Source organism: Caretta caretta, chromosome 14 (assembly GCF_965140235.1).
Source record: "Caretta caretta isolate rCarCar2 chromosome 14, rCarCar1.hap1, whole genome shotgun sequence".
NCBI classification, from domain to species: Eukaryota; Metazoa; Chordata; order Testudines; family Cheloniidae; genus Caretta; species Caretta caretta.
The window spans coordinates 36,097,410-36,116,686 of record NC_134219.1 but is presented as its reverse complement, the minus strand read 5'-3'; the positions used below and the strand labels follow the sequence as shown (position 1 = coordinate 36,116,686).

The 19,277-nt window shown below is 55.4% G+C and overlaps 1 protein-coding gene across 1 annotated transcript in view; it reads left to right on the top strand.

Moving 5' to 3' along the window:
- Positions 1–18,962, top strand: part of LOC125621802 (butyrophilin subfamily 1 member A1-like) — a 62,720-nt gene extending 43,758 nt beyond the window's left edge. The window contains exons 8-11 of the mRNA XM_048819125.2: positions 3,421–3,441; positions 5,497–5,502; positions 5,607–5,633; positions 18,484–18,962. Of these exons, the coding sequence (XP_048675082.2) occupies positions 3,421–3,441; positions 5,497–5,502; positions 5,607–5,633; positions 18,484–18,962 (533 nt within the window). The remainder of the gene's footprint in view (positions 1–3,420; positions 3,442–5,496; positions 5,503–5,606; positions 5,634–18,483) is intronic.
- The last annotated feature ends 315 nt before the right edge of the window (positions 18,963–19,277 follow it).

Here is a 19,277-nt window from a genome sequence, read left to right as displayed (position 1 = left end):
GGACATCTCCTCATCAATGTCCAGAGGGCAACTTAGGTTCAACAGCTGAGTGTTTAATCTCTTCTGTACCCCTCAGAGCCCTCCTCACTTCCTAGTTTCTTCATCTCTTTGGATAACACCATGAGCCCTCCCAGAGGCAGGGGGCTGGGGCTGCCCTCCCTCCCTCCCTCCCTCCCTCCCTCCCATCCTGCCCACTGGTCTGCCCCGAGCTAGGTACCAGGATCTCTGCCCCTCCTGTGGTCCAGAGATTGTAGCCCTGAGGTGGGGTGTGAGGCTTGAGCTGACTGGAAGGAGCCCAGAGTGGAGTGGGAGGCCTGGGGTCTGAGCCCTGCTCGAGGTGGCTCCTTATGGGAGGGGACCGGGGCTATTTCCCCTGCCCTGGCTGGGAGAACCACTCCATGATGTTGGCCTGAGTTGGGAGTTGAGTGGGAGGGGCAGAAAAAAACTGTCCGGTATTTTTGAAATACAGTGTTGGCCACCCTAACAACACCTCCATCTGCCCAGTCACTCAGGCCAGAAATCTGGGCATCGTCTCTGACTCAGCCTCTCGCTGGGCCCGCACGTCCTGACCTCACCCCAGTCTCCCTGCTCCTGCCTGTATAACACGTCACAGATACAGCCTCTTGTGTCCGTCTCAACAGCCCAGACTCTTGTTCATCTCACACCTCCACTGCTGTGATCGCCTCCTGTCCGGCCTTCATGCCAGCCGCTTTGTCCCCTCAGCTGCATCCAAAGCACGGCTGCTAGGCTCAGCCCTCAGGCTCGTCTCTCCTACCACATCCTCCACGTAGTTCCACTGAGGCCCCCTCTAGCACAAGCTCCTTGTCTTTGCCTTTAGGTCCCTCACCAGTTAGTCCCACCCTGTCTGAGCAATTGGCGCCACCTTCCCTCTGCCAGCGATGGCAGCCTGCAGGGCCGGTTCTAGGGGTGGGCGCATGGGGCCGGGTCACCCTCGGCACCACTTCCAGGGGGAGCTGTACTGCTGCTGGGCTTTTTTTTTTTTTTTCTCCTGGCAGCCTAGGTAGGGTGACCAGGTAGCAAGCGTGAAAAATAAGGACTTTTTTTTTTTGCGGTAGGGTGTATAGTTGCATATATAAAACAAAGCCCCTCATATTGGGACGGTCCTGATAATATTGGGATGTCTGGTCACCCTCAGCCTGGGTCACCCGCCTGTCTGCTTCTTCCTTAAAAACCTCAGTGTTTTCTCCGCCTCCCTTTCCATGTACAGAAAAACACCCCCTCAGTATTAGTAAAGCTGCCCCCTTCTCCTCTCTTTAATCCCTCCTCCAAACCCAGCTGTGCTGTGGCCCCTGGAATCTCTCCTGGCTGGCATTGGGCACCTGGTGAGCTGGGCTTTGGTTTGTTTTTATCATTATCAACCCCTCCCAACCCCTTCACCCCACTTGCCTATTTCATCCCCCTGTTGTACCCTGTCTGCCATGCAGAAGGTGAGCTCCCTGGGCCAGGGACTGTCGCTTTGTTAGATGCAGTTTGTGTGGACAGAAGGGGGACAGTGGGTGCGTATGGGAGCCATAGAAGAGGCTGTGGTTTTAGTCATGGCAGGATATAATGAGGGCCTGAGAGAGAGATTGTGCTGCAAGGATGGAGAGAAAAGGGCAGATTCTGGAGATAACACCCAAGAAGCAGCAGCAGTGTTTGGAAATGGCCTGGGCGTGCAGAGGGAGGAACCAAAAATAACCACAAGGTTGTGGGCACTGAGATTTGGCCAGGGTGATCACTAGGGACCCCAGTGAGAGTGGAGTGGGAAAAGTCAGACTGGAAGGGATCTACGACAGCTGGAGACACAAGCATTGTTTGCAGACTGGGTTCACTGAGTTCAGAGACAAAAGGGAGGAGGGAGATGGGGCAGCAGTTAGAGGGTTGGGTGGGGAAAAGGCGGTTTGTGGATAAAGTTAGACCAGGGCATAAATATTTGCAGGGTCAGGCCCCAAGACTGTAAACTCTTTGGAGTAGGGATTATGTCTCTTATAGTCTGGCGTGCGTGAACAGGTCTAGTGCTGTGGGCAGGGCCTTTAGCGGCTGTAGCCCAGGGCCCCGGGCTAAGCGTGGGTGGGGGGGCCGGGCTGCAGCCACTAAAGCTCCTCAGTGTTGCATTCTTGGCCAGCTCTGCCTGGCGGGGGGTGGGGGGAAGCGGTTCCGTGCACTGCTGACCCTTTCCTCCCCCACCTGCCCCGGGCTAGAGCCCTGTCCCCGCCCCGAAGCAAGCGGGAGCGCCAGGTAAGCGCCCCGCACGTCAGCCCTCTCCTACGCCCTACCGCCCTCACAGGCCCCGCACTCCCACCCCCCGAGCCTGCTCCTGCACCCTACATCCCTTCCTCCCTCCCAGACCCCGTACCCCCACCCAGCTCCTACACCCTCCCTCCCAGACCCCACACTCCCACCCCTCAGCCTGCTTCTGCACCCTCCCTCCCTCCCAGACCTTGCATCCCCCCAGCCCACTCCTGCACCCTCTCTCCCTCCCAGAGCCTCCAGCCCCAGCCTTCTCCTGCACCTTACCTGCCGCCCAGACCGCTCCCCGGCAGCTGCCTCCCACACTGAACCCTGCATTTTTGGCCCAACCCTGGAGCCTAGGGGGCCCCACAAAATCAACTAGCCCCAGGCCCCCAGAAGAGTTAATCCAGCCCTGGCTGTGGGGCCTGGCCCTGAGTGTGTGCGTAAAGGACCCAGCTCAGCGGGGCCCAGCCCTGAGTGCATGTGTGTACAGGACCTAGCGCAGTGGGGCCCAGCCTGGAGTGTGTGCGTACAGGACCTAGCGCAGTGGGGCCCAGCCTGGAGTGTGTGCGTACAGGACCTAGCGCAGTGGGGCCCAGCTCTGAGTGTGACTTCTAGGTGCAACTGGAGTGCAAATAACAATGTGGAGTGGGGCAGAAGACTGGCCATGGGATATGCAGGTATGGCATCAGGTGGGGCTTAAAGGTAGCCAGCCCTCCAGGATTGGTCTGGAGTCTCCAGGAATTAAAGATCAATCTTTAATTAAAGATTGTCATGTGATGACATCTCCAGGAATACATCCAACCAAAATTGGCAACCCCACTTAAAGGTGTGTCCGTCGGTGCAGAGGACCAGGGATGAAGAGAGGCAGGTGGGGAGGGTTTCGGGGATCAATATGGGAGGGACAGGGAGTAGTGATGTAGAGCCAGGAAGCTCTGCTCTCTGGTCCAGGTTTACCTGTGCAGTGTTTGAGGTGTATAACATCGTACATGTAACAGCTGCAGTAGGGCAGGTTGGGTCCCTGCCTCCATAAGAAGCCGGCTCCTGTGCTGTGCTCTGCTTAGCATCTTATGGACAAATCTTGCAAAACATTCGTATCAGCAGTGAGGGAGATGTTGGTTTTCGCTTGACTATTTCCCATTAAGTTTTGAGACTCAACGTTAACTCAGGATGTCTTTGACTTTCCAGGGGAATACGAGGCAGTGAAAGGTATGTGTGTTTTTACTAGTTTTGATTATGCTTTAAATTGGAAAAGGAACACTCAGAGCTGCGTGTGCAAAGATGTGTTAGTGTAAAAAATTAATGTGTTACAGGTAAGGTACACGACAAGGGGATATCCAGATATTACCCAGACATAATGGATGGAAAATTTGTGGTATTGAAATATGAATATTAACTACAGTTGCCAATGGCACAATACCATACACCCTTGCCCCGCCTCTGCCCCTTGGCCCTGCGCCTTCTCTGAGGCCCCACCCCCACTCACTCCATCCCTCCTCCCTCTGTCGCTCGTTTTCCCCTACCCTCACTCATTTTCACTGGGCTGGGGCAAGGGTTTGGGGTGCAGTAGGGGGTGATGGCTCTGGCTGGGGGTGCAGGCTTTGGGGTGGGAGCAGAAATGAGGGGTTCAGGGTGTGGGAAGGGGCTCTGGGCTGGGGCAGGGGTGCAGAAGGGGGTGAAGGCTCCAGCTGGGGGTGCAGGCTCTGGGGTAGGGCCAGGGATGAGGGGTTTGGGGTGCAGGAAGAGGTCCGGGCTGGAGCCGAGGGGTTTGAAGTGTGGAAGTGGGCTCAAGGCTGGAGCAGGGATTTGGGATGCAGGAGGGGGTGTCGGCTCCAAGAGGGAGTTTGGGTGCCGGTGGGAGCTCAGGTCTGGGGCAGGGGTTTGGGCTCTGAGAGGGAGTTAGGGTGCAGGAGAGGGTTCTAGCCGGGGGTTGGGGTGCTGGAGAGGGTTTGGGGTGCGGACTCCAACCTGATGTGGCACTTACCTCAGGCGGCTCCCAGTCAGTGGGGCTGCCTGCCTGCCCGCCCTGGCTCTGCATAGCTCCTGGAAGCAGCCAGCACGTCCGGCTTCTAGGCGCAGGGTCGGCCAGGTACCTCAGCGCCCGCAGGCAGTGCCCCCGCAGCTCAAATTGGCCCTGGTTCCCGGACAGGGAGCCTGCCTTAGCCCCGCTGCACTGCCGACTGGACTTTTAACGGCCCGGTCAGCAGCGTCACCAGGGTCCCTATTCGACCAGGTGTTCCAGTCAAAAACCGGACACCAGGCAACCCTAATATTAACAGTTTTATTTTTCACATTAACCCTCGGAAATAGAGTCTTAAACACAAACAAACAAACTTCACTTACTGACACCAGAGACACCCTGTAACGAGAACAATAATGATTTTACATGAATAGGGCCCACCCTGTGAACTCTCCATGGATGTACTCCCGCACACAGAGGTTTCCTTGGAGCAGGATCATCCCTATTGGTTCCACACACAGCAGCTGTAGGATCAGGCACATGGGTCTGATCACACTGAAGCCGGCAGGAGTTGTGGGAGCTCAGCACCCCTTGGGGTCACCAGCATCACCCAGGGGATGGAGACACTTACGAAGGAAGAGTTCTTTGAGCTGCAGGCCCAGGTTCTCTGCTGTGCCAGGACTTGCTCGAGGTGGGGGGTGGGGGCAGGGCAGGAGCTGGTTATGGCTCCCTGGTTCTCAGGCTGCCCCAGGGGCTGTTCTGATTCACTCCAGCTGGCTGTGGTCCCTGAGAATTGGTGATGTGCCCTGCCCTGCTCCAGCACACACACCCGAGCCCCTCATTTCCAGCCCTGACATGCCCCCTACACCAGGGTGAGGGGGGCAATTGGCACAGGAGCCAGTTACACTGTTTTACCCCAGCTGGGCTCTCCCTATGCCAGGGGAATTCTCTGATGTCCAGGGCCTGGTCCCAGCCAGTCTGCACCATCCCAGCACACAGTGACTGGAGCAAGGAGAGAACCGGGCCCTTTATCTGCCCCCATGACTCACATGAGTGATCCCCATAGGTGCAGCCCCATTGATTTCTTGGGGGAGGTTTTGCAGGATCAGGTGCGATAAAGGAGAAGCCCTAACTACTGATTAGGAGCCCAATCCTGCTGTCCTTACTCAGGCAAAATTCCCACTGAGGCCAATGTAATGTGGGTTTAGAACTGGGCACTTTTGTTACTGAGAATCTCTCCTATTGATTCATTTATGTTCTTTTTTCCCTTTTCTCCCCTCTCATTCCCATAGACCCTCTGGCAGAACTGGGTAAGCTCCATGTCGTTTGTTTTTCACAGCGTGTGACTTGTTGAGTCTGCGACTTGCTGAGTCTGCATTTCGTTGGTGTAAATTCTCATGTCTGATTATTTCAGGACTCGCCAGAGCCCGAGGATACGCAGGTAACTAACACTGATACTGCTGCAGTCGCTCTCCGACCCATTCCCCTGGGATACTCAGTCGCTGCTCAGTCCTCTTACAGCTCTCACAGTAACTAAGGGGTGGGGCAAATGTCATTGTCCATGTGAAAGTTAGAGAGAGAGAATACCCAGCCCCCGCACACACATACCCACCCTGCTGTGAGGGGGAAGCTGGTGCCACAGGCAATTGTTTAACTCCTCTCTATAGCTATGTTATAGCCTCTAGTCAATTAATTATTTATTTCACTGCTCACCATTTTTTGGCAGAAACATCCAGTCGATGAGCTTATCCAACCCTGCTGGATGCAGTGGCAGAGCGTGGGTGGAGGGCAGAGGGGCAGCTGGTGGCTCTAGAAGGGTTTCTGGGGTGAGGAACAAGGCATTCAAACCTCCTCTCCCCACACTGAGGGCTTGTCGGCTTAGGGAATTCACAGAGAAGATCCCAGCATGCAGGGGTGGAAGAAATTTAAAGGATTTACCGGTACACTGGAGTCCTCAGTGGGGGCGTGGCCTCAATGGGAAGAGGCGTGGCCTCAACCAGAAGAGGTGTGGCCTTTAAAGAGGCCGAGGTGGCTGGGAGCTCAGGGGCGATGTAAAGGGCTCGGGGCTCCAGCCACTGCTACCACAGCGGAGCCCCAGGCCCTTTAAATCACCACCGGAGCCCTACCACCGCTACCCCATTGCTCCGGCAGCAGGGCTCAGGAGGCAATTGAAAGGGCCCGGGGCTCTGGCCACTGCAGGGAGCCCTGGGCCCTTTAAATTGCCAGCCTGGGGAAGCCGTACTGGACCGGACCGGCTTACTTTCACTTCTGCCAGCATGGCTAGTGTGGAATCGCTGTTCTGCACCATAATAGTGAGGGTTTGAATTTAAAGCTATTCCACGCTAACTCCCCGTGTGGACACTATTATTCTGTACTCAGTCTGCAGCAGGGAGTGAGGGCAATCAGTTCCAATGTGGATTAACCCAAAGCAGACAAGGGCACTCTTAGCATGGAATAAGTGTCTCCACACAGGCACTCAGTGCTGACTAGCTGTTCTGCACTAGCTACTCAGGGCTTTTCCTTGTGTAGATAAACCCTTAAAATTACTTCCAAGGGAAAAAAGGAGAAGCATCCCCTCCCCTGGACCACAAGCCCTGACTGTCCCTTGCTTGGCTGTCCACACTCCAGTTCCCCATGACAACTCCACGCCCCAGGTGCAGGCTTCAACAGGAACATCTGCAGCACCTGGGAAATCTGAGGGCAGCATAAAACAAACAGAATTTCTTATTGAGTTAAAGGCCAGATTCTACCACCCTGGCATAATGGGACTCATGGAGCTACCCAGTGTGAGTCAGTGTGGCACAATCTAACCCTAAACACACTGATATTATTTGCAGTGCAGAACTGCCTGGAGCTTCCAGCCATGCTCAGTGCCCTGGTGCTGGGAGCTGTAAAACACATAACAGACCATCCCTGCCCCAAAGAGCTTCCAGTCTGAATAGACCAGATGGACACAGGGTGGGGGAAGGAAGGATGATTATCATGGGTGGCACGTGAGCCCCTCTTCGGGGAAGCTAGCCATGTGGCTCAGCTCCTTCTGCCCAAGGCCCCGTCCCTCACAACACCCATCTGCTGGAGCCCCAAATGTCCACTCCCCCTTGTCAACCAGCTCCCTGAGTGCACCTCAGGAGCCAGAGGAGTCCTGGACAAACTGGCCTGAGCCACTGGCCAGCACCAGCACCGTACCGCCCTCAGTGCCAGGTCGCCAGCTGGCCTCAGCACCACCCCCAGCTCTGTGCCATTAGCTCCCGCCGGCTTGGGCAATGGCTTGGGGGAGAGGGCGGAACATGGGCGGGGCCAGAGCCTGGCCTATTTTACCCACTGCCCATGGCAATTATCCCCATTGCACAGCTGGGGAACTGAAACACAGAGAGACTCAGTGACTTGCCCAAGGTCACACGGGCAGCCTGTGGTGAAGCTGGGCCTAGATCTGTTGGTTCCTAGGACAGCACTTTAACCATGGAGGGAGTTTGTTCTGGGATAGGGGGAGCTGGTGGGAGAAGGAACAAAGTGAGCATGAGGGTGAGTGGGGCTGGTAGTGGGGGAGCAGCAGGGGGTGAGAGGTGAGCAAGGCAGAGCCTGGGAGGGGAGGACAAGGAGTGGAGGGGATGGCAGTGGGTGGGAGGCATCCAGGGTGGTGAGGAGGAGGAGTTGGATGGCAACGATCAGAACAGAATTGCAGAGCAAGGCGAGAGTCAGGAAGGCCAGATGCTCTTTCCAGACACCAACCTAGGCTCTGGTTCGTTTCATCCCTGCTCCCCTCGCCACCTCTGCTCCCCTCCCCCCTTGCTGCCCCCAGCCCTGTGCAGTCTGTGTCCATTGAACCTGGTCACAGATGGGTCTGAGCCATTTCATGTCCCTGAGCCTGTAGGGATCCCGAGCCTCCCATCATCACCCCCTTCTCACATCCCCCTCCCACACTCCCTCAGCTGGCTCAGGGTGGCCCTGCAAACACCCCACCTCAGTTTACCCTCTTCACACTCCTTACATTACTCCACACCGCCCAAAAGGTCAGAGACAAAAGTCCCCTGCTGAGGTCTGTTTTCAGTCCACATAAACCCCAAAATAAAATCTTTTCCTTTGCTCTGCTCCAGCCCTGACTCTCACTCCAGCTCCTCACTCTCCTCGAGTCAGGAGTCCCTCAGCCCCCCGATTCCCAGAGCTGGGCTTGGTTCTGTCTTCCTCATGGAATCAGGAGCCCCCAGCCCTTCTTCCCATAGCCAGGCTTGGTTCAATCTCCCTCATGGAATCAGGAGCCCCCATAGCTGGGTTCAGGTCAGGCTGTACCTTGATTCCCTGCAGCTCTCAGCCTTAGGGCTCTGTCCTGCTGTAGCTGCTGTGGGCTGTCATTGTCACCTCCGGGTGCTCTTCTCCCTCAGGGGAGCCCCTCTCTCTAGGGGCATCCCCTCCAAGCTCCTTGCTCCCTAAGCTCTCCTGGGATCCCTTCTCCTCAGCAGCTTCCTGTCTCTAAGACCCTTCAGCTGAGCCCTGGTAACCCTTTATCAAGCTCATTAGCTGTTTGGCTGCCAACCAGCCACCTAGAGATTTAATTACTTCCAGGTGGGGCTGGGTTGGCTGCTTCTCCCTTACAGGAGCCTGTCATAGGTAGGCTGGGCCTTGACTCCCCTTAAAGGGCCAGCCCCCCCCCCCCCGTGACATCCCTTCCCCCCACAAAGCCAACCTGTACCCAAAGGAAGGCATGACCATGGCTCACACTTGGTTATTGTCTGCACCCAGAGGGGTACTTCCTGCCCTGCTGCCACAAGGAAATCTGCAAAGCCCTTGGCCACTGAAGTGTAAAGAGACTACGAGTTGTCCCCCCAATGTTCTGTGTAGCTCATGTGACAGGCAAAATCCTCCATAGTCTACAGCGTAGTTCAGAACTTGTACCCCCTGTAAGGGCATGTCTACACTGCAAACTTACGTTAACCTATGTTAGGTCGCCTTACAGCCACAGCAGTCATTACTGGGGTAGGTGTTGTCCACACTGCCCTCCTTTTCTCAGCTGTGTCCAGCTCCCCGCCAGGAGCCCAGCTGCCCCATGGGGATCTTGGGCAGCCACCCACATTTCTCACCTCCTTTAGCAGGGAGCTAGGATTGAGGGCAGATGGACTTCAGCTGAAGCCCATCATGGGTCTGGGCTTTCTTGATAATTTCACGGCTCCAGCATGGAGCCATGAAATTAACGACAGCTAACAGCTGACATAAGTAAGGCAGTGTCTACACCAACACTGCATCACCCTAACTACACCGACATTAGTCCTATGCCTCCTGTGCAGGTGGAGTCATTATGTCGGTGTAGTGCAGCACTTACATCAGTGGGAGCAAGGCTGTCGTGTGTACACTGACATAATTAGGTCAACGTAAGCTGCCTTATGTCAGACTGACTCTGTAGTGTAGACCAGACCTAAGTCAGGCCCTCTGGCCATCACAGAGATAGTCAATAGCACTGACCTTTCACCACTGGTGTCATGCTCCTGTGCCAGATATGGACTGGCCACAGCGCTTTCCTCTGAGCCAGATACACACCAGCTGTGTTCAGTGTAAGATCAATTAATGCTCTGCCAGGTCTGACTGAGGATTGTTTAAAAAAGGTATTTAGCACACAGCAGCACCTAGTGGCTGAACAGTATAATACAGTTTAGCATTCCATTACATCTTCCCCTTTAAATCCTACATTCCTACCGTTGCCAGTATTTACACTATCACACTGTATTTGGAGTGCAGTATGGATCAGTCTGTCAGGTGTCTCTGAATGGTCCTGGTCTTCTAATTACATGACCCGAATATGTAACAGATTGGTCCTCTGAGTGTTCGTTAGTTGCAATGACTGACTATGGTCGGTCTGGAATCCTTGAGTCGTCTTCTTGCTCTGCATCCACCATCTGTAGAGTTTGCTCTGTCGATTGTTCTTTCTGAGGAACCAACTGTAGATATTGACAGTTTCTGCTGAGCTCTCCTCTGTCAGTCTCGACCACATACAACCTGGGTGCTGAATTATTTTCCTTTACGACAGCTGGAGTATTCCATTCTTTTTCTCCATCCAGTTTGACACAAACACCGTCACCAGGTTCTAGACCTGGTAGGTCTCTGAGTGATGTCCTTTGTAAAAGTGTTCCTAAGCTCTTTTTATCTGATTTGGCTACTCCCTACATTGGGAGGGCAGTTCTGAGTTGTCTTCCCATCTGGAATTGTGCTGCACTATATCCAGGAGCTGCTATTGGTGTAGATCTGTAGCTCAGAAGAGCAAAGAATGGATCTTTCTGTTGTAGGATAGTCTTGGCTGTCTGTACATTGGCTTGGCTTCTCCATTCGCTTGTGAGTAATATGGGCTGCTAGTAATATGAGGAAGACCATATTTTATTTGGATAAATTAAATTCTGCTGCAGTGAATTGTGGTCCATGCTCTGTCACAAGTTTTTCTGGAACCCTGTGCACTTCAGTTGCTCTAGAACACTCTGGTGTGTTACGTCTTTCAAGTACACTATTTCTATATACCTGGAAAAATAATCCACAACTACCAAGTAATGAGGTCCCCTGAATTCACATAAATCTGCAGCGAGTCTCTTCCAAGGTCTCTTTCATTCAGACTAGCTCCTTCTTTGCATCATTAATTACTACTGGCCATATCTTTTTTCCTGCTGCCTTCAGCGAAGGAGCTCTGGGAGCCCATTTTGAATCCTCCTCCACCCACATGACTGTGTGTAATGTTATCAGCTGGAAAAGCACCTTCCTGCTCCTTCCCTGGGGAGACATCTTTTCCTTTAGGATGGACTACTTTATGGCCCTGCTCCGGTTCAGGCTTTGTGGTGCTCTTCCAGGCCCCTGCAGGGGAAAGGTCCCTTGTCTCTTACCTTCTTATTTCAGCTTCCTCTTGGATGTAGGGTGACCAGATATCCCGATTTTATAGGGACAGTCCCAATATTTGGGGCTTTTTCTTATATAGATGCCTATTGCCCCCCACCCCCTGTCCCAATTTTTTCATTTGCTATCTGGTCAACCTACTTGGATGTGTGTTTTTATGTTATTAACGTGGTTGCTTTTCCCTTTAGAAACCAGGATCTCCACCTCAGACAGCCCATCTTCCACCCGATGGTCTTGTACCGCTGGACCCACAACAGTGCTGACCTTGTCTCCAGCTGGCTGGCATAGCTCACTGCCCAGCTGCTCTGTTTTCTGGAGATGACTTGTCTTCTCTCTCTGGCATAATTTTATCTCTTTCCACAAGGCCTCTGGGCTCTCCTGCTTTGTATGTGTCTCAGAACCAGGCTTCATTCCACACTCGATCTTACGCTGATTCTGGAGCTTCGTCAGCTCCTTCCACAACAACAAACACTGCTGTTCCCTGGTTACCTTCCAGTGCTGAGACGGGCTAGCTCCTGCTCCCGCTAGATGGCTTGGGCTGAGATCTAGTCCCTTGGGCAGCGCATCTCCTCTAGCTCCTCCTCAGCCTTGGGCCTGGAGGGTGCTCAGCTGTGCGAGGCCTTCTGCCCTGCTCCCCTCAGCTGCAGCAACCTTTTCTCCTAGCTCTCTCCAGTTCATTAGTGGGTGGGGTTGCTGGGTCGCTGTAGAGGACACGGCCACTAGTGCAGCTTCCCTTTTAGCCAGCACCTCTGTATCTGTGCCTGTCGACATCCAGCCCTTCAGCGCGAGATCCACTTGTTCCCCTAAAAACCTCCAAGGACACCCGCAGCATCACTGCACTCCCCTGTGTAAATGCAGCCTCCTGGTGATTTACTGCTGGGCTCTCTCTTATTGCACACACCAGAGACCTCAGCCTGCACCTCTGCCTTCTCCTGAGCCCTCAGCTTTAGTCTGTCTAGTTCTTTAACTTCTTTCAGAATCTGTTCCTTTTCCTCTATTCGGAAACGTCTACATTGGAGCTAAGAGGTGTGATTCCCAGCTCATGTAGACGTAGCTGAACTAGGACTTAACAATAGCCGTGTGGCCAGGATGGCGCAGGTGGCAGCTTCAGCTACTTGCCTGAGTACAAACCCGCCCAGCCCCCTTGGTATGTACTCAGGCAGCTGACCGGAGCTGCCCATCCTTGCCGGGCTACACTGCTACCTTCAGCATGCTAGCCTGAGCAGAGTTAGTGCAGGTACATTTACATGAGCTGGGAATCTCACCTCCCAGCTCAGTTGCAGACATACCCTCAGTTTCACCTTCTCCAATTTTCTTCCTTCTAAGTGGTGTGGCAGGCTCATGTGTCCCAGAAAACCCTCCTCTAGTTTCCCAGCCACACCACTCACATCCTGCAGCCCTTTCTGGTCCCCTCCTTCCAAGGCCTAGGGCTTGTTCAAGCCCTTCCCATTTTGGATCCTGGGTAACTTTCCTCTTGCATGGCTCATTTTCTACCTTGGCTGCCTTGAGACTGTTGTTCTCCATCTCCCTGTTGCTTTGCACCTCCCTTGGCTGAAGTATTCTGGTTTCCAGGTGCCGCTTCTCCTCTAGGGCCTGGGCTTCTTGACCAGGGGTATTGGCAATCCCAACTGCCACTTCCTCCCTGTGGTCTGCTGTCTGGTGCTTGGTACATTCAGCAGCTATGAGTTTCTCCTGAATATCAATAATCTCACCAGTCCTTGGCTCACATGGGTGCTGGAGCTTTATCTCCAATGGCTGGGCTTCTTGGGAGCTAGAGCAGAATTTCTTCTGCCAAAAGCCCTGTTCCTTTTTCAGTGCATTGACCCATTTGCTCTCTGCAGCCACAATCTGGTGGCTTCTCCCCTGCTCTGCGAGTAGCTCCTTCTGCCTCTCCTCTGGTCACTGGGCTTACTCCTGTTGCTTGGCCAGTTTCAGTAAGAAAACCCGCACCTGGGCCTGCAAATTACAGAGCTGTTCAATAGCCCTCTCAGAGCTCTAGTCACACCCCTCTCCTGGGACCACCAGAAATGCTGAATCACATTTAGCTTCTGCCCCAGCTCCCCTGGCCCAGAGAGTCTGCTGTCCACTACGCTGCTGGTTGGATCATTTTCCAAGGGAGTCCTTTCAGTTTCTTGGGGGAAGCTGCTCAAACACCCCCAATTCTCAAGCTTTGAATCTGGGAGTGAGACTAAGGTATCTCTAGTAAGCAGAGGGACATCTGAAACCCATGGCTGTCCTCTCCTTCTGATGCTTATACCCCAGGGCCTGCTTTCTTAGCTACCCATTTTACCCAGTACTAGAAACTCTTCCTGCCCCATAGCGACATCCCCTCTTCCCAAAATCCAAAGTTATTGTAGTGCAGCATCTTTTTACGTGTCCCTTTTCCCTGTAGTCAAAACAAATTAACCCTGGGAGAGGATCACTTTTTCCAGCCCAAAATGGGGTTCTCACAGTCCTGGGCCTGACCTCCCCATGGCAGGGTGTCTTTAATAACCTGGGACTCCCCTGTTCCCTAAGTGTTCTGAGAAATCAGGTCAGAGTAACCATCCTTGCTCCTGAAGGCAGCCCCATCTTATGTGCCCATCCTGCCCACAGTCAGTGCACAGTATTGGACCAGCCCTGTCTTCGGTGGGTCAGGGTGACTCTTTCCAGTCACTGGCCCTCTGCAGTACGTCATTGTGGGTGCCTGGAACACCCTTGGCTGTTGCTGGCCCTCCAGACATCAGCTTGGGAGAGTGAATGTCCCACAGCCATGGAAGATGTCTGTGCCGTGCTGCTCTGTCAGCCCTCCTGGGCGAGTCTCAGAGCCGGGGTGACAGACTTTGGCTCTTGCAGTTTGTACTACAGCAGTAAACACAGCTGTGTAGATGTTGTGTCTGGGGCTGGAGCTTGGGTTTGAAGCCCCCCCTGCTCCCTGGGCTTAAGAGCCCGAAATTCAGACTGAGTCAGAAGGTCTGTACGGCTGTTTTTAGCGCCATAGCAGGAGCCCCAGAAACCTCAGTCTGTGGACCGAGCTCGCTGCTGCGGGCTGTGTAGATGAACCCAAAGTGTCTCCAGAGTCTGGGTTTGAAAGTTCCCAGTGTGTCTGACACAGGGCCAGTTAATGAGAGTGAGGGGGGTGGCTGGTGCTGTCGTTAGATGGAGACACCTGAGCCTTGGGGCTCTGAGACGGTCTCTGGGACCATTATCCACTCTGGGAGACACCTAGGTGCATCTACAGAGAGTCTGTGCCACTCGCAGAGTCCATGGGACAAATCTCTCCGGTCAGAGAGTTCAGGCTGGAGCCAAGTCTCCATTTTCAGCCTGATGTAGGGGTGAGATCAGGGTCTGGAGGGGGGCATTTTTCTACCTAGGGCAAATTTAACAGCAGCTCTGGAGTGTTTCATAGCTGATGCCCTGAGCATGGCCTGCCCATAACTGTGTGTTTCTGGGGATATTGACAGTCACTCACTGCAAGTCTCTGGAGTTTGGACTCCTAAGTTGCTCAGACAGGTTTGAAGTGGGGCTGGGAGAAATGTTTTGGAGAAATAGTTTATATTTTTGGTTCGATTGATACTCTTCCTGAATCCATGTTGAGTTTGCTAACTAGTTTCAATGAACAGAAAAAGGTGCCCCTTGTGTGATGTGGGGTGGGAATTGGAATGTGGGTCTCCTCCCCTCAGGTGAGGGCTGGAACCGCTGGGTTCTGGGTGTCTGACGTGGGGCTACCTCAATCTCTCCTGCTGAAGACACCCCCCTGTGTCTAAACACTGCCATGGGCCCTGGTCCAGAGCGTGGGAGTGAGAATGACTCTGCAGCTCAGTGGGTCGGACCCTACCTTGGAGCTCAGAGTCCAGCTGCCCTGCTCCAGTGATCCTGTAATAACTAACCCAGAACTCCAATGAGGGGAGGGGTTACGGCCTCTTGCACAGCAGTGTCTCAGGCCATGTCTGCCGGGGTTTCCTTGCACCGATGTAGCTGCCCCGGTGCAAACCCCTAGTGCAGACGCGCTGCGCAGGTATGGATTGGGACTGGCACCCGATGCACCTTCTCCCAGATGGAGGGGGCAGAAAGTGAGGAAATCCCCCCTCCAAAGCAACAGAGATTCCCTGGGGTCTGCCCCTTCCCTCATATGCCTCTGCCTCCCAGGTGCCTGTGACTGCACAGTACCACTTGGCCCTTGCCTCTATTCATCCATAACCACAGTGAGGGGAGGGGTTACGGCAGGGGATGGCCACTGACATAACCCAGCCAGCCTCCTCTGACTTTAGCGCAGGCAGGAAGGGGTTAAGCCCTAAGGATGCATTGTGCACCAGGGTCCAGGGAACTTGATTGCAAGGGCTTCAGCGAATGGGGCCAGAGAGGTGGCTCAGCAGGGGAGGGTGCCTAGGGGATGGAGTCGCTCTGCACTCCCTGGGGGCAGGAACCTACCCTGGGGGCTGCTGTGGAGCCTGCAGGTTTGGGGCGTGAACAGGCTGGAAATCACCCCCACCCCCACTCCCACCCCCAGAGCTTAGCTGAGGAGAGGCTTCCTTGTCCCAGTGCTGGGGGCGGGGGGTGGGGTGGGGTTGACACATGCAGAGCTCGGCTCCTCTTGGCCAGTGCCCTGGGCTGGAGGGTCTTGGGCGTTCCCAGAGTGCTGGCCCAGCCAGAGGCAGTGGGGGAAGGAAAGAGCCTGCTGGTGATGCAGCTGGTGAGCTGCTGAGTGCTCAGATCAGGGGCAGGTTCTTCACACAGTGCTGGGAGCACGATGTGCCCCACTGGGGGGCAGCAGATACGGAGGAGCAGTGAGGCTGGGGGCGGGGGAAGGGGCAAAGCAGGGAGAGGACAGCGAGAGGTGGGAGCACGTAAAGGGCCGAGGGGTGGGAAGCAGGGGCAACATGTAACCGGCTGCCACCTGGTGCCTGCCTGCACTCACCAGCCACCGCAGCTTGCAGCGAGCAGCCAGCGCTGGCCGGAAACGGGCCAGGGGCAGGGCCCTGCTGGCTGAGAGCTGGCACGCAATGGGGGCTGCGCTGGTGGACCAGCAGGGGGAGAGTCCAGCCCTGCGTTCTGCATCTTCGCCCCACCACCAGCCTTGCAAACCCACCCCCATCGTCAGCCACTGGCCACCTCCTCCTCACCGCTGGTGGGTGGGCGTCTGGTGAGCAGGGATCTGGCCAGCAGCAGGACCCGTCAGAACTGATGGGGCAGAGACAGAAAATACGGGACAATTTGCCCATTTTGAAGAAAAAGTCGGGACACCGGCAGGAGGGCTTAAATACAGGACTGTCCCTTTAAAAAAGGGACGTCTGGTCACCCTCCCCCCTGAGGGGAGTCAGGGCCCGTCTGCCTGTGAGGAGACAATGAGCCGGGAAAGGGCAGGGGGAGTGGGGGTGGGGGTGGGAAGGTGTCTGTGGCGGTGCGGGGGAAGGGGACAGGCTGATGCTTGGAGGGGAAAGGGGAGGGGCAGGTGATAGGAGCAGAAGGGGGAGGAGAAGAAGGGAGGGGCAGGCACAAGGGCAATGGGGGGGCAAGAGGAGTGGACACCAGGAGGTGGAAGGGATGAGGAGTGGGGCAGGTGCCAGGACCATGGGTGCGGGGGAGCGAATGGGCAGGCACCAGGAACAAGGACCTAGGGGTGACAGTGGATGAGAAGCTGGATATGAGTCAGCAGTGTGCCCTCATTGCCAAGAAGGCTAACGGCATATTGGGCTGCATTAGTAGGAGCATTGCCAGCAGATCGAGGGAAGTGATTATTCCCCTCTATTCGACACTGGTGAGGCTTCATCTGGAGTATTGTGTCCAGTTTTGGTTCCCCCACTACAGAAGGGATGTGGACAAATTGGAGAGAGTCCAGTGGACGGCAACGAAAATGATTAGGGGGTTGGGGCACATGACTTACAAGGAGAGGCTAAGGGAACTGCGGTTATTTAGTCTACAGAAGAGTGGGGAGTGGGGATTTGATAGCAGCCTTCAACTACCTGAAGGGGGGTTCCAAAGAGGATGGAGCGAGATTGTTCTCAGTGGTGGCAGTTGACAGAACAAGAAGCAATGGTCTCAAGTTGCAGTGGGGGAGGTCTAGGTTGGATACCAGGAAACACTATTTTACTAGGAGGGTGGTGAAGCACTGGAACGGGTTACCTAGGGAGGTGGTGGAATCTCCATCCTTAGAGGTTTTTAAGGCCCGGCTTGACAAAGCCTTGGCTGAGATGATTTACTTGGTGTTGGTCCTGCTTTGAGTGGGGATTGGACTAGATGACCTCCTGAGGTCTCTTCCAACCCTGATATTCTATGATTCTATGGCACAGAGTGAGGCAGGAGCCTGGGGGCAGAGGGGCTGGCTGGGGCAGAGGGGCTGGCTGGGGCAGGGGCAGTCACCAGTGGGTGGAGGAAGGTGAGAGGAGGGGCAGGGGGAAGAATGGAATGATGGGAGGGGTGGGCACTGGGGGTGGGGGTTAAGGGGGAAAAGGAGGGGCAGGCATCAGGGCCATAGAGTATGCATGAGGGGCAGGACGGGAGATGAGGGGAGGGGTGGGCTCAAGGGGCAAAAGGCGGGCAGGAGAAGGGACGGGAACTGGGGCTCAGAGGAGGGGGAGAGGGAAGGGGGCTCGCACCAGGGGACACAAGGGGTGAACAGAGGGGCAGGCACTGGGAAGGCAGAGGGTGGGTAGAAGGAGGAGCTGTCACCAAAGAAAAGGAGGGTGTGGGGGAAGGCGCAGGTGACAAGGGGAGAAAGTGGGGTGAGGTGCAGGGCGGGTGCCAGAGGGCCGTGAGGGGTGGGGCAGACCCCAGGGGGCAACAGGGGAGCAAAGGAAAGGGACAGTCATAAAAGTGGAGAAGGGCATGAGGGGGGGGTGCCAGGAAGACAGAGGGGGGCGAGGGAAGGGGCAGGCACCAGGAGGGATGTGGGGACTGAGCAGAGGGGCAGATGCAGGGAGAGGAGAGTGGATGGGCACCAGGGGGCAGATTGGGGGCAAGGGAACAGGTGAGCACAGGGGGGCAGAGAGAGGGGTGTGGAAATGTGGGCACCAGGGGGGCAGAAGGAGGATGAGGGGAAGGGTGAGCACCAGTAGGGCAGAGATGGAGTGATAAAAAGGGCTTACACCAGGGGTTCAAAGGGGGGAAGGGAAGGGGACTTGTACCAGGCAGGCAGGCAGAGCAGGTAAAGGAAGGGGCAGGCACCATGGAGGCAGATGGGGGCAATGGTAGAGATGTGACTCAGGGGGGCAGAGGAAGAGTGAAGGGCAGGGCTGGCACCAGGGCACTAGAGGGGGGTGAGGGATGCTGGTGTCAGGGGGGCAGAGGGTGAGGGAAGGGGCGGGGGGAGAACTAAGGGGAAGGTGCCGGGGGAGGGGGTGCGAGGGAAGGGGCAGGCACCGTGGGGAGCGACAGGAATGCAGGTTAATTTCCCTTTGATCCCAGTGACCAGCCCCTGCCCCTGGCACTGACTGTGACTCTCTCCCCAGTGGACGTGACTCTGGATCCAGACACGGCAAATCCCAACCTCGTCCTGTCTGAGGATCGGAAACATGTGAGACACGGAAACTGGGATCCGCCCAACAAGTCTGAGGGATTCGATCATTATATCTGTGTCCTGGGTGCTGAGGGGTTCACGGGCGGGAGGCGTTACTGGGAGGTGGGAGGCAAGACAGGCTGGTACCTGGGGGTTTGTAGGGAATCTGTGAGCAGGAAGGGGAAGGTCACACTCACACCTGAGGCTGGATACTGGGTCGTGTGGCTGAGGGGTGGGGTATACCAGGTCCTCACCTCCCCCTTGACCTCCCTCCCAGTGAGCATCAGGCCCAGCCGGGTGGGGATTTTCCTGGACTATGAGGTGGGCGAGGTCTCGTTTTACAATGTGACTGACAGGTCCCATCTCTTCAGTTTCACTGACACCTTCTCCGGGACGCTCCACCCTTATTTCAGTCCTGGTTACTATGTTTAGGGTACAAATGCGGCTCCCCTGAAAATCTGCCCGGTCCCAGCTCAGGCCGGGGGGAATCTTGGTCCCTGACAGTGACCCCCACAGCACAGACTGGCCCCTCCCAGCGCTGCTGCTCCTCCATCTCCCAGTGGTGGGGCCAGTCGCTGCAGGCAACTGGACTTTTTGTGCTGACCGGACGCTGCCAGTTTCCCTTTTCAACTGGAGGTTCCAATCAAGAACCGGACACCTGGCAACCCCCGCCCAGGCTGGGTGAATAGGTCCCACTTGCTGGAAGGAGCCAGACAGATTCCCCCCTCCCCGTGTTTGCTCCATCCC